At 43.9% G+C, this 13,969-nt stretch overlaps 1 protein-coding gene across 1 annotated transcript in view; it reads right to left on the minus strand.

Moving 5' to 3' along the window:
* Positions 1-13,969, minus strand: part of HMCN1 (hemicentin 1) — a 688,208-nt gene that overhangs the window by 62,665 nt on the left and 611,574 nt on the right. Inside the window, 2 exon segments of the mRNA XM_029617466.1 lie at positions 9,446-9,616; positions 12,058-12,228. Of these exon segments, the coding sequence (XP_029473326.1) occupies positions 9,446-9,616; positions 12,058-12,228 (342 nt within the window).

A 13,969-nucleotide genomic window follows, 5' to 3' on the forward strand; every position in this document is an offset into this window, starting at 1 on the left:
TTTTGTTCCTTTCTTCAAGCTTCCAGCTCAATCAGAAGCAGCCTCTTCTGAGGTTTGGGGTCATAAGTTTTCCCGGGGATTTTTCTCCTTGGTTTTAGAACCCCCTTCCAATTCAGCCCAGACACTGCAGGGGCCACAGGACTGACCTCCAGAACCCGCTAGGAGGGGTCCGGTCAGCCCTCTAGATGTTACGGCTATTTCTTTATTTATAGTTCTTTCTTTATTATTTTAAAACAGTTATATTCTGCCTATGATGAACATATCATGCCAGGCGGATTACAACAGATTCATATAAGAATAAAACAAACAAAAAAAAAAGCTAAAAAAAGAAAAAAATACATCAGTTATCAACAATCCTAGGTGAGTTACAAAGAATATTCACAATTCAGAAATAGCAGTAAATACACAAACTAATAGAAATAAATTAACACAATAAAACAATAAAAACACAAAAAACGTAAAATAACAGATTAGTCAATACTTCATTCAGAACAGCAATCCTTGGTTTATAGATTGTAGGCTTGTGCAAACAAAAATGCTTTTTGCATATTTCTAAATGATGTCAGCACTACTTCATTTTTTAATTGTTGTGCTAGTGCATTCCATAGAGTGGGCCCTTGAACATAAAATAAATGATCTCTAGACTCTTCTAAGCGTACAACCTTGAAAGAACGGATGTTTAAATTTAGTTGAGATCCAGAAAAAAGGACCCTAGCTGGGCAGTACAGCTTAAGGGCAGCATTTATATCATGAGATGCTATGCCTTTCAAACCCTTGTATACTATTCACAAGCATCCTGAACTTTACCCACCACTCCACATGGGAGCCAATGGTGTTTTATCAAATAGGGAGTGAGGTGGCTATGGATCGGAAGTCATTCTAATATTCCCATGGCTGAGTTTTGTACGTATTGTAAAGCTCTCATGGTATTTTTTGGGAGACCCAGGTAAAGAGAACTGAATAATCTATAGCAGATTCAGTGAAAGAGTGGATTAATTTTTAGGACAAAATCATTTAAACAGGGCTGAATTCTCCTGAGCATATGCAACTTGAAGGAGGAGGATTGTACTACTTTTTAAATCTGTGGGCAAAGTGACAACCTGGAATCCTCAATAAAGCCCAAATTTTTTACTTCTTCCCTGATGTTAATCAAAAATCCATCAACAATTATTTTCTCTGGGATAGTTTGAGGGTATCTTGCAAGATACCAAATCTCAATTTTTGACACTTTTAAAACAAGTTTATTTGACTTTGACCATTGTTTCAAATGGATCAAGCATGTAGAAACTTTTTGTAAAGCTTCGCTATAGGTCCCTCTGATAGGTATGAAAAACTGGATATTGTCTGCAGATATTTGATATTCCACATCCAGGTTGGATGTCACGGCCAAAGTTTCATGCACCCAGAAGCTGTGAAGGTTGTCTCCTGGTTGGCGCAGGAAGCAGAAACCTAACTTGGGAATAACCCAGTTCTTCTGCATCACGGTACAGAGTAATCGCGGAGCCAGCAGCCCAATCTTTCCTTGCTTGTCTTTTAACTAAGTATTTTTTATAGGCTGACAAGGTATTTCCTTTCTACAATCTTTATTAAATGTAACAATATATATTTATTTGGAAATCTTGTAGACCACAATCTTCCATTTCCTGTTCGTACCCCAGATCAGTCCAGACAAGTGGGTTTTGCATCCCTACCAGCAGATGGAGACAGAGAACTAAAAGCTTTGGGGCACTGCTACATAAACGAGAGTGCCATCTGCAATCCCTCAGTATTTCTCTGTCTCCAGCAGATGGCAGGGTGCATCTCCTGCACTTAAGAAAAAAAGAAAGAAGGGACAGAAGTAGAGAAGGTACAAGATGCTCACTGAGGTGTTAGGTTCCTTTGTGGGCCATCCCTCAGGATGAGCTGGGCGAGCAGGGGGGGGGGGGGGGGTGGTAATCCCTGATCAGCTTTAGCTCACAGCAGAGCCGGGGGTCCTGGTTCCCTCTTATCCCCTGAAGGCTCCTTCCCAGAGTTGTCGCCAGCAGCAGGGAAGTTTTCTTTTTTTTGCTTGAATTTCTTCCTTGCTGTGGCTCCTGTTTCTTTAAAGGAAAAAAAAAAAAAGTGTTACATTTTTCTTTCAGCACCAATCGCTCGGGCTGTTTCTGGTTTGATCATCAGGGTAGGCCCGAGCTGGGGAAAGGGAGCAGTGTAGCTCCTCTGTGGCTTTAGGGCTGCTCAGGGAGCTGGAGGCTGCGTTGGGCCGTGTTCCCCTCCTCTCCCATGTGCTGTGATGATGCGGCTTCTGTGCCTCTGCAGCAGGCCTGGCTGTGTGGAGACAAGATGGCTCTAACAGTGATTTCCCAGCATGGGAAAGCTTCGGGCTGCTTGGGGAGCCGGAGGCTGCATTGGGCAGTGTTCCCTCCTCTCCCACGCACTGCAATCACGTGGTTTCTGTTCCTCTGCAGCAGGCCTGGCCACGTGGAGACAAGATGGTGCCAACAGCGGTTTCCTAGTGCAGAAAAGCTTGTCGGGCCGGCATGGCTTGGGGATAGCTGAAAGCAGTGGCACTATGCCGCAATTCATTTCTGGAGGGGAGGGGCCCTCCGGGAAGAACGAGGCTGGTAGGAGAGCCACAGGTTTCCAAGGCCCTGTCAGGATCAATACTGGGAGCCTAAATAGCCATTCAGGCAGGAGAAGGGCTACAGCTCAGGTGTCGGACTCCCGAGAGCCCAGGGACTCCCCTCCCCTGTTGTCTCTGGTGATCCCATTGGGAAGAAGGGGGAGGAGATGTGAGCTCTGGGCCGGACAGGGGAGAGGATGACAAGGCCTGCTTATGCATAAGGCCTTTTTAACCAGGAAAAGCACTGGCTATAAAAGGGCATTTTGCCAGCTGTCTCTCCTGCTGCAAAGAGGCCGAGGGGCTCCTTGGCCGGGGGGTCAGGGAACCACCTTTGCCAGCTGGGCCTGGACCATCCTGAGGACCCTGGCAGCTCAGATTATTCGGACCTGAATGACCCAGAAGATGGTCATGGGGTTGGTCCAGGGATGGATCAGAATGAACCAGCAGATGTCGATCAGGCTGGTCCCAATAACGGAGGGAGATGATCCACAGGTGGTTCGTCTGTTCCGTAAGGAGGAGTTGAAGCCCCTTATTTCCCATGTTCGGAAGGAACTGGGTTATTAAGATGGTCCAGGAGAGGTTAGACAATGAAGGTGTGGAACCAATATTGTTTGGACTCTGGGGCCCACTGAAAGCCTTTCCTCTCCCTAAAAGATTCAAGAAGCTCATGAACCACGAATGAGACTTCCCAGAGGTGATCCCCAAGGTGGCTAGAGCCAAAGTAAAATTGTATCCCCTCATGGAGGATATCCTGCAGCTACTGGTATTGCTGAAGGTGCATGCTTCGGTCTCGGTGGTCACTAACAAGTTGACCATTCTGGCTACGGGTTTGGCAGTGTTAAAGGATGCACAAGACTCAAAGACTATAAGTTAGAGATTCATCGGGAGAGGATGTTTGAAGTCTTGGCGCTGAGCCTGTGAGCAGCGATCTGTGGAAGTCTGATACAGAGGGCCTATTTATGCTGGGACCAGAAGTCTCAGGAGATCTTCAGCAGACGTTGGTGTTAATAGCCAGGCAATTCAAGTGGCGGCCAGGATTGTATATGAGGCTGACACGCTTTATGACGTGAGCTGTGAGACGTCTGCTGTGGTTGCAGAATTGGTCAGCTGATATGTGGTCCAAGTCTCAGTTCTGTAGTCTTCCCTTTAAAGAAAGGAAAATTGTTGTCCGAGGAGGGCTTGAAACAATTGAAGGTTTTGGAGGAGTCTAAAGGGAATAAGCTGCCAGAGGATAAGATGACAGTCAGGAAACCTTTTCCGCCTTGCCCTAGGTTTCAGGAGTTGCGGCGTTTTTTGTTTCAATAAGGGTTCTGCTCTGTCTTCAGGGCAGAACCAGGGTTCTGGTAGGCAGCAGACCTTTCAAGGTGCCAGTAGACTTCCCTGAGAGGGCTCCAACCAGGGGTCCAGCGGTGGGAAGGTTTCAATTGAAGCCAGGCTGGTCCACTGTCTTGAAATGGCAGTGGAAGGCTGTCTATCATAGTTTTACAAAGAGTGGACCAGGATTACCTCGGACCAATAGGTCCTAGAGGTAATAAAGGTCAGCTATGCTTTAGATTTTTTTTTTTTTGCCCCATCACAGAAGCTTTTGAGGTGTCTCATTGCAGTGTCCGAGGCAAGCAAGTGGTGATTCAGGATATGTTGTGTCGCCTTTAGTTGCTGGCATGATAGTACTGGTAGCAGCCAGAGTCCACGGTTGCGGGAAGTACTCGATTTTCTCTTGTGCCAAAAAAGGAAGGAGCCTTTCATCCCATCCTTGATCTGCAAAAGGTGAAGTGTGATACTGTGAGTTCCCTGTTTTTCCATATGGAAACATTGCAGATGGTGATAGCGGCAGTTTGCCTCATGGAGTTTGTCAGTCTTCATTGGACTTGATGGAAGCCTATCTACACATACCCATTCCGGAAGAACATCAAAAGTTTTTTCATGTTATGGTTCTGGGGTAACGTTTCCAGTTTCAGGCCCTCCCGTTTGGTTGGTGACTGCACCTCGCACATTCACAAAGATGATGGTGGTGGCAGCAGCTCTCCGCAGGGAGGGGATCATAGTTCATACTTATCCAGATGACTAGTTTATCCAAGGGAAATCGTAGGAGGTATGCCAGTAATTTGTGTGCACAGTGATAGATATGTTGCGGTCCTTGATCTGGGTGGTGAATTTGGTAAAGAGTCACCTGAGCCCTACCCAGATGCTGGAATACTTGGGGACAAAGTTCGATAGCTCGGCTGAGGGTTTCTCACCTCAGAGGATTCAGAAGCTACAATCCCAGGTGGTGGGGATTTTGCAGATGCCAGTTACCAGGACTTGGGATTATCTTTAGGTCCTGGGATCAATGGCATCTACGTTGAATTTGGTGCCATGGGCTTTTGCCCACATGTGCCCTCTACAGGAGACATTACTATCACACTGGAAACCGTTGTCAGAGGAGTTTCATTGGGCTTTACCGCTGCAGGATACTTCCAGGTCCAGTCTCTCATGGTGGCTGTGTCAGCCCAATTTGGAGAAAGGTATGGGCCTGGAGGTTCTGGACTGGGTTGCAGGGTTCAAGGACGATAACCTCAAGGGTTGGGAGGCGATCTGTCAAGAATGGCTCGCATAAGGTCTGTGGTCACCAGTGGAAGCATCCTGGTCTATCAATCACTTGGAAATGAGATCACTTGGAAATGAGAGCAATGTGCAGGGCATTTGGTGGAATTGCTTCCACAAGTCCAAGGTCAAATGGTCAGTGTTTTCGGACAATGCGACAACGGTGGTTTATATCAATTGATAAGGGGGAATGAAGAGTTGCGTGGTTGCCCAAGGAGCCCATGACTTTTTTGCCTTGCAGAGCAACATTTGCAGGGGATAGCCACTTCACATGTTACAGGAGTGGACAATGTGCAAGTGGATTATCTCAGCAGGTAACAGTTGGACCCGGGAGAATGGGAGCTGTTGAAGGAGGCCTTCAGCCTTATCCAGTCTCATTGAGGCAGTACCCTGTTTGGATCTGATGGTGACAAGGAGCAATGCCAAGGCAGCAAATTTCTTTGCAGCCAAGGGCATAGATGCTCGGGTTCTTCCATGGCCGACAAGGATCCTGCTATACGTGTTCCCTCCATGACCATTAATAGGTCGACCGTTTAGGTACATCGAGAGGCATCCGGGCCAGGTGGTACTGGGGGTGCTGGAGAAGCTGTCATCTGTGGTTCGTGGATTTGGTTCACCACACAATTGATGGGTGCCTGAGATTGGCTCATTTGCAAAGGCTGTTAAGGCAAGGTCCTATTTTCTTGGATCAAGCAGATCACTTTTGTCTTGCAACTTAACTTTTGAGAGCAAGCGCTGGCGACAAAAAGGATACTCTGAGCCTGTGATTTTCAAGAGTTTAGTTTACAATTCCTTGTGGGTTCAGGTGGTAGCCTTGGGGTGACTCAGAGGTATACAACCGGAAAAGGCTGTTGGTCTCATATCTGGATGTTGTGAGGTTTTTGAAGGGGGGTCGAGCATCTGCAGTCGCTGGTGCAGAGATTTTGTCCAGTATAGAGTTTAAACTTGATCTCGTGGGTGCTTTATGGGCCTCCGTTCTGAGCCATTGAGGAAGGCATCGTTAAAGGACCTCAAGCTGAAGGTGGTATTTTTGGTGGCAATTTTTTCATTCAGAAGGATCTCGTTGCTGCAGGCTTTGTCCTGTAGGGAACCATTTTTGAAGATTTCGGATGAGGGGGTGTCTTTGCGCATGGTACCTTCTTTCCTATCTAAGGTGGTTTTGTTTCACCTGAATCAGACTGTGGAGCTCCTGCCTTCCCCAAATTGATCTGCTGAGTCACCGGAGGCAAAGGTCACAAACAGTTTTCAGTGGTTGGATCATTTGTTTGTATTGTTCGGGGGTGCCAGAAATGATGCAAGGCCTCCAAGGACACGATAGTGTGTTGGCTGAAGGAAACTATTGCTTTGGCCTACCTTTGTAAGGGGAGAAGAATTCCAGAGGGGTTGCATGTGCACTCTGCTAGAGTGCAGGCAGCATTGTGGGCCGAGTATAAATTAGTGTCACCGCAGGAGATTTGTAGAGCAGTGATGTGGTCTTCTTTTCACCCTTTATCTTGCCATTACTGTTTAGATGTTCAACCTTTGGTGAAAGTGTGTTTAGAGGGGGATCTTTCACAGGCCTGCCCAGTGTAGGGGTGCTTTGGTACAACCCACTTATCTGGACTGTTCTGGGGTATGAACAGTAAAGGAAAATTGGTTCATATATGCTAATTTTCATTCCTGAAGTACCACAGATCAGTCCGGAAACCCAGCCCCTTAATGTTCTCAAGACCATTACAAGTCCATGTTCTGGCATGCTTACTGGGAAGAACGGTCAGAATATATATATACAGAACCTAAAGAATTTTGCCAGGTTGTGGTTAGCCCCTTGGGTTGATTTGTGGTTTTTCTGTTTGGGGGGCTCCAACTTTTGGGTTTGACATTCTCCCTCATTTAGGGGGTTGTTGAGGAGTTGTTACTCTATAGTTGGCTTGAGTATAGGTCAATACTGAGGGACTGCAGGTGGCACTCAGTTATGTAGCAGTGCCTGAAAAGTTTTTAGTTCTCTGCTTCCATCTGCTGGTAGGGATGCAAAACCCACTTGTCTGGACTGATCTGTGGTACTTCAGGAATGAAAATTATCAGGTAAGAACCAATTTTCCTGTAATAATTAGTATGCGGTTTGAAGATTCATGACTACCACCTATAGTGTAACATTTTAGTAATTATTCTTAAAAGGCTTTGGATTCTGGGTAACACCAGAGTGATGTTTACTGTAGATCTAAGGACATCTTCTAGTATGTGCCTACTTTTCATGGCAAGAATGACAGAACTTGAAATGGTTTAAGGCAGAGGTTCCCAAACCTGTCCTGCGGGACACCCCCAGTCAATCAGGTTTTCAGGATGTCCACAATGAATATGCATGAGATAAAATTTGCATGCTTTGGAGGCAATGCATGCAGATTTATCTCATGCATATTCATTGTAGTTATCCTGAAAACCCGACTGGATAGGGGGTCCTCCAGGACAGGTTTGAGACCCACTGGTTTAAGGTATTCTAGTTATCCTTAAAAAGAAAATTCAGCCAACATGGTTTTAGAACAGTAGTTCTCAACCTTTTTCCCATCGTGACACACCTGATAGACCACACTCACATGTGTGACACACTGCTCATTACAATCCACAGCGGAAATAAAAAATAAAGGTCCAATATTATTTTTATTGTTAAGAATGACACAGGGGAAAGATACATATTCTGTCTGAACAGAAATTGCATAAATAGTAAACATCCCACACCAAAACAGCACCAATTTCCAGCACTTAAACAGTAACCACCTTACCTAAGAAAAGGCAACACTGAAAATATTACACCAGGCCTTAAGGCATCAATACATCTCCTATTAGGAAAACAGACCAAGTCAGGCTGCTATAGAGCCCTACACAGAAACTACACGCCAGCAGAGAACCTCACCTGAATCACATGTACTGACCCTCACCTAACAAAGAATAAAGAGACCAAAACCCATAACTAGAAGCTTGCAGACAAAAACTGAATTGGAAACTGCAACAAGCCAGAGTCTCTGTATGCAGTGCAAGAAAGGAAAAAAACGAAACATCACCAGTTCTCATAAAAGAAATCAAGAAATATAAAATCAATAGCAGTAAAAGCATACTAACAAAAAGAACAGATTATTTCAAAACAGCTGATGAGTGGAATATCCAATAATTAAAAACTCGTATCAAAAATTGCTAGATACCAATAAAATATTTCAAAACAGCAGATACAAAGACCCAATAATGAAAAATAATAAGGATATAAAAAACATTTTGCTCTGCATACCTGGGAACGTTTGATATCCAGGTGCCCTGAGATTGTTTTGAATTAGCAGGAGGGATAGTTTGCTTGCAACTTTCTCCTCTCTCTGTCACACACAAGCTCTCTCTCTCTCTCTCTCACACTAGCTCTTTTTAAGTCCACTCGGGACAGGGAAATACCTACAGTACCTGAATGTAATCCGCTTTGAAGTGCTGAATAAAGTGTGAAAAGCAGAATATAAAAATCTAAAGAAATAAAAAATAAAGAAAAACAGGTTTTCAATCACAAAGTTACACATACAAGTTCTCAGTCATACACTTGCATTCATGCTCTCTCTCTCACACTCAGGTTTCTCAGTCACACACACACACACACACACACATACTCTCTTTCACCTATACAGGCTCTCAATCCCTCACACACATGATGTCTCACTCACTCACACACATACACACACAGGATCACAAACACAAATGCTTGCTCATTCACTCACTCTCTCTCCCCCCCCCCCCTCGAACTAGTGGCAGAAGCAGCCTCCTTCACTTTCAGCCCTCATGGAGAAAGGAGTGCCAATGGCCGCGGGGGCTGATGTATGTTGCTCCTTGTTTTTCTCCGAGCCGTGCTGCTCTTCTTCAGGCCACGCCTCTCTTCTTCGGGCTGATGTTGCACACAATAGAATGCCCTTCCTGCACGCGCACCCGCTGCACGCCACTTCATCTTCTGGGTCATGGGGGGGGGAGCGGGGGGGCAGGAAGAAGAGACCATGCTGGTGCCGCTGACTCCAGCTATCCTGGCTCGGGCTATCAGCATTTTAAGCCCGGGCGAAGGACCTATTTCGCTCAGATAGGGGGAGCAGCTGGGCCAGCGGGGGACCGGGAAGTGTGGCGACACACCTGCGTGTGCTTGGTGACACACTGGTGTGTTGTGACACACCGGTTGAGAACCGCTGGTCTAGAATATACAATTAACACATCTGTATGTAAAGTCTGCATTTTGGTTTTTTCCCTTTTCAGTTGGATTGTTCTTACCTGGACAGTTCTTCTCATTACAAACTTGTATTTGTGTATCTGGACCATCACAATGCAATCCATTGAACGACGGGGGAGGATTATTGCATAGCCTTAGTCTGGCCTGTGTTCCTTTCCCACATGTCTCGCTGCAAGACCCCCATGAGGACCAAGGACCCCAAGTGCCATGAACTGTCAAGGGAAAGGAGCAGAGGTTGACATTAAAACATTAAAATCATTCTCTTCCAACATGCACATTAAAAAGTGTGGATGTTTGATGCATTTTCCCCATATATATATTAGCTTTAATCCTGGTAGCATCCAAGCCACCCGAATAAATATCTCTCTCTCTCTATAGAGGGCGCGAGAGATAGTTTAAAAGCTTTTGTGTATATAACTTTTCAAGATACGTGCACAAAAAATGAGTTTTAAATATTTTACCCAGTCGAATGCACAACTTTTTTTTTTTTTTTGAAACTGTGTTTTATTGGGGTTTGGCATATACAAACACAAGTAAAGAACATTGTTACATGAAACAAGCGGCGTAAAGTACTAACATCAGATTAACAAGTAATTAAGTCATGCTAAACATACTCTAATAATAGCAGTAGGGACTGGACATTTAGTTTCCGGTCCGTAAACTAGTCTGAAATCAATCAATCAATCCCCAATTTCTTACTTCCCTCACCTCCCCCCCCCTTCAACCCTTCCCCTTTTCCATCCATCCAAAATGTGAGCGTGGCAAGCATTGTAATCATTGTTCGCTGTGGTTGTTGATAGTTATGTTATTATTATTATTATTATTGTCGTTGTTGTTGTCGCTTGCACGGCAGAAGTGGTTAAGTTCAGTTAGCTGGGTGTAAGCTTAAATTTCAACCTGCGAAGAAAATGGTGTGGATAGAGGTATGATTTTGGTGGTGAGTCATAGAAGCGGACACAATAAATACAGTCTCTCAGCCTTGGGTAACCCATCAGTTGTGATATAGTCATTGGGTTAGTAGTTTTGTCTTTTGGGGGTGACATGTACGTAAGGCCTGTAGCCCTTCAGGCTGCCCATTCTTGGGTTTGCTGTATGCTCAGAGTGTCAAGACAAATAACATTATTATTACTTATGTTGCATTACTTATTGAACGCACAACTTTTTTCTATGCACAAAATTTTCCTGCACAAAAAGAGGAGTCAATGGAGGCATTCCAAAGATGGGTTTAACTTTACACAGTGAGGAGTGGATTTTAAGGGCTTCTCATGTTAAGAGGCTCATGTATGCGAGTATCTGGGCAGAGTGCGAGAAAATCCTTTTTTAAAACGTCCCAATTGCGTGAGTATATGCATGTGCATGAGCAACCCAACGCGTGAAAAAAGGGGGTGGAGTCAGGGCGTGTCAGGGGCACGTTCTAAGGCGGGGCCCACATTTACCCGCATAAATCTGTAGTTTAAATCTGGCTCCCGCAGCGGCGGGCTGTTGAAATCTCTTTTTAGGTCTACAACAATTGGGTGAGGAATCTGGGCAAACTGGGGGGAGTGCACATTGAAGAACCAGAGGGGCCTGGATGACCTCACGACAGACTGGGCAAACTGGTGGACTAATTGGTAAAACTTGGAATGTCCTACATGAAGTTTTAAAATCCACTTGCCTGCGTGTGCTAAAGTCGACAAAGTCCGAAGGAAGATACATGAACTAGGCTCGTTCGTGTAGCCACTTAAAATTAGGGGCACACATATGCGACATGGATGAATTTAAATTTTGTGTGAGCAATTGAGCACCCGATTTAAAATTCCTGTGTATGTGCACTCTTGCGAGCATTCAAGCATCCATGTGCTTGTTTTAAAGTTACTGTCCCTGCACACATACTCAGTGCTAACTGGGTAAAGTTGTGCGCTCATGTCTGTTGGAAATGCCTCAGTTTTAACCTTCATAACTTTATCTGAATATATTCAGCAGGAGACTTGTGCACGTGTTATTGCGGTGTTGAAACGAAGCACACCCACACCTCTAGTTTACTCAGGAATGCCTGTTGTAATATTATATACATCCATACATACATACAAGAGATATATATATAGGCATATCGCAATAGAATTTTTCTTTAATGGGTTAGGTATCCAATGCTGTGTCTGCACCAGTTTAGTAAGCCAACAAGAAGAAACTTATTCATTTTAAATGTTGCACAATGCAAGCCTTGATTACTCAGCTTGGGTGCCCTATTCTAATTTAAGGCAGGTCAAGGACCTGGGTATGTGCAGTTAATCCAGCTGAATGCTTGACTGTAGAGGTATTCCTGTAACTGGATTTACAATGTTCTAAAAAATTAGAACTTTTAAGTCTAACTACAATCAATTACATACTGTTCACAAAGTAAATGAACTAAAGAAGGCCATGAAGCTTTGAGACTTGGCTTCTTGGGAGCTCTACAAGTTGACCAGGGGTTTTACAGGGAGATATGCTAATTCTTTTCTTTTTGTATATACATCCTACCTTACTGGACCACAAAAGTGGAACCACCAAAACACTTCTGCCAGGTTCATGGACCAAGCATCATATCCTTGCAAATGGCATTCCTGTCCTTCAGCTGAGTGAGATTTACAGTGTATGTGCTCTGGGGGAAGCAGGGGCACCAGATTCCTGCCGTTACCTGGACACGGTCTAACGCTGCACATCACAACTTCCACAGCATTTCCGTCACATGCTCTTCCACCATATTGTGCCGATGGGTTACTACAAGTTCGGGTTCGGGTTCTGTTACCCTGACCACAGGTTCTGGAACATTCTTCCCAAGCACTCCACTCTGACCAGTTACCATCCACTATACGGAGACAAAAACATTTTCTGATGACTTGCAATATTAACTCTTAAGCATCCTACAACTAGTATGACAAATGTGCTCAAAATGGAGCAAGGTGAGATGTACAGGTCCAGGCAATGGACTAGGAGTCAGGAACACTCGAGAGTATAACCTCAAGCTATGCCAGCGACTTTGCATAGCCTTAAATTGGTTGCTTTATTTCTTTAAGGCTTATCATCCTGATTTATGAAAGGCATTTGGCTACTCTAGACCTAAAGGAAAACAGCTTTACACAGTACTCGTATATGGACATTTGTGGGTAAGCTGTGCAAAGGAATAATTTAAATATTCCAGTACTTTTTCAAGTCTATGAGCGCTCTTCAATACAGAATTATGGAAAAAAAGTCATTTTTGAATTAGGTTCTATATATATTCCCTTCATGATTAGGCAAAATTCCATCTCTATAACTCACAAATCTCTACTTCTCTTGTCTTCATATCTGGGATTGACCACTGACCCCTAGTGAGGGCCTTTATAACCCTGAACCTCCCTATTCCCACCTAATGCATTTTTTTTTTTATTTTTACAAACAAAGAAAATATTTAGTTAAAGCTTGTCAATTTTACTTATATTACAAATAGTAAACTACCTCTTAACTCTTATTTCTCAGGTTTTTTCTGTGATGCCTTTTATTTTATACTGTTCATAATGAATAGCTTTCCCTAATATATTTTGAAAAAACAAAACAGAAATAGCATACTAGCATCTTTGCCTCAGTTTAGTCATGAAAAATCACATTTACATGTTGACACTTAATAAACCTGCTCACTATATGGAATAAGTGAATGAGTCTATAGACATCTCTTCTAAACTATTCATGGGATGTGCTGTTAAGAACATAAGAACATAAGAATATGCCATACTGGGTCAGACCAAGGGTCCATCAAGCCCAGCATCCTGTTTCCAACAGTGGCCAATCCAGGCCATAAGAACCTGGCAAGTACCCAAAAACTAAGTCTATTCCATGTTGCTAGTAATAGCAGTGGCTATTTTCTAAGTCAACATAATTAGTAGCAGGTAATGGACTTCTCCTCCAAGAACTCTCCAATCCTTTTTTAAACACAGCTATACTAACTGCACTAACCACATCCTCTGGCAACAAATTCCAGAGTTTAATTGTGCGTTGAGTAAAAAAGAACTTTCTCCGATTAGTTTTAAATGTGCCCCATGCTAACTTCATGGAGTGTCCCCTAGTCTATTATCTGAAAGAGTAAATAACCGATTCACATCTACTCGTTCTAGACCTCTCATGATTTTAAACATCTCTATCATATCCCCCCTCAGCCGTCTCTTCTCCAAGCTGAAAAGTCCTAACCTCTTTAGTCTTTCCTCATAGGGGAGCTGTTCCATTCCCCTTATCATTTTGGTAGCCCTTCTCTGTACCTTCTCCATCACAATTATATCTTTTTTGAGATGCGGCGACCAGAATTGTACACAGTATTCAAGGTGCGGTCTCACCATGGAGCGATACAGAGGCATTATGATATTTTCCGTTTTATTCACCATTCCCTTCCTAATAATTTCCAACATTGTTTGCTTTTTTGACTGCCGCAGCACACTGAACTGACAATTTCAATTTGTTATCCACTATGACACCTAGATCTCTTTCTTGGGTTGTAGCTTCTAATATGGAACCCAACATTGTATAATTATAGCATGGGTTATTTTTCCCTATATGCATCACCTTACACTTATCCACAT

This window comes from Rhinatrema bivittatum, chromosome 10 (assembly GCF_901001135.1).
Source record: "Rhinatrema bivittatum chromosome 10, aRhiBiv1.1, whole genome shotgun sequence".
Lineage (NCBI taxonomy): Eukaryota > Metazoa > Chordata > Amphibia > Gymnophiona > Rhinatrematidae > Rhinatrema > Rhinatrema bivittatum.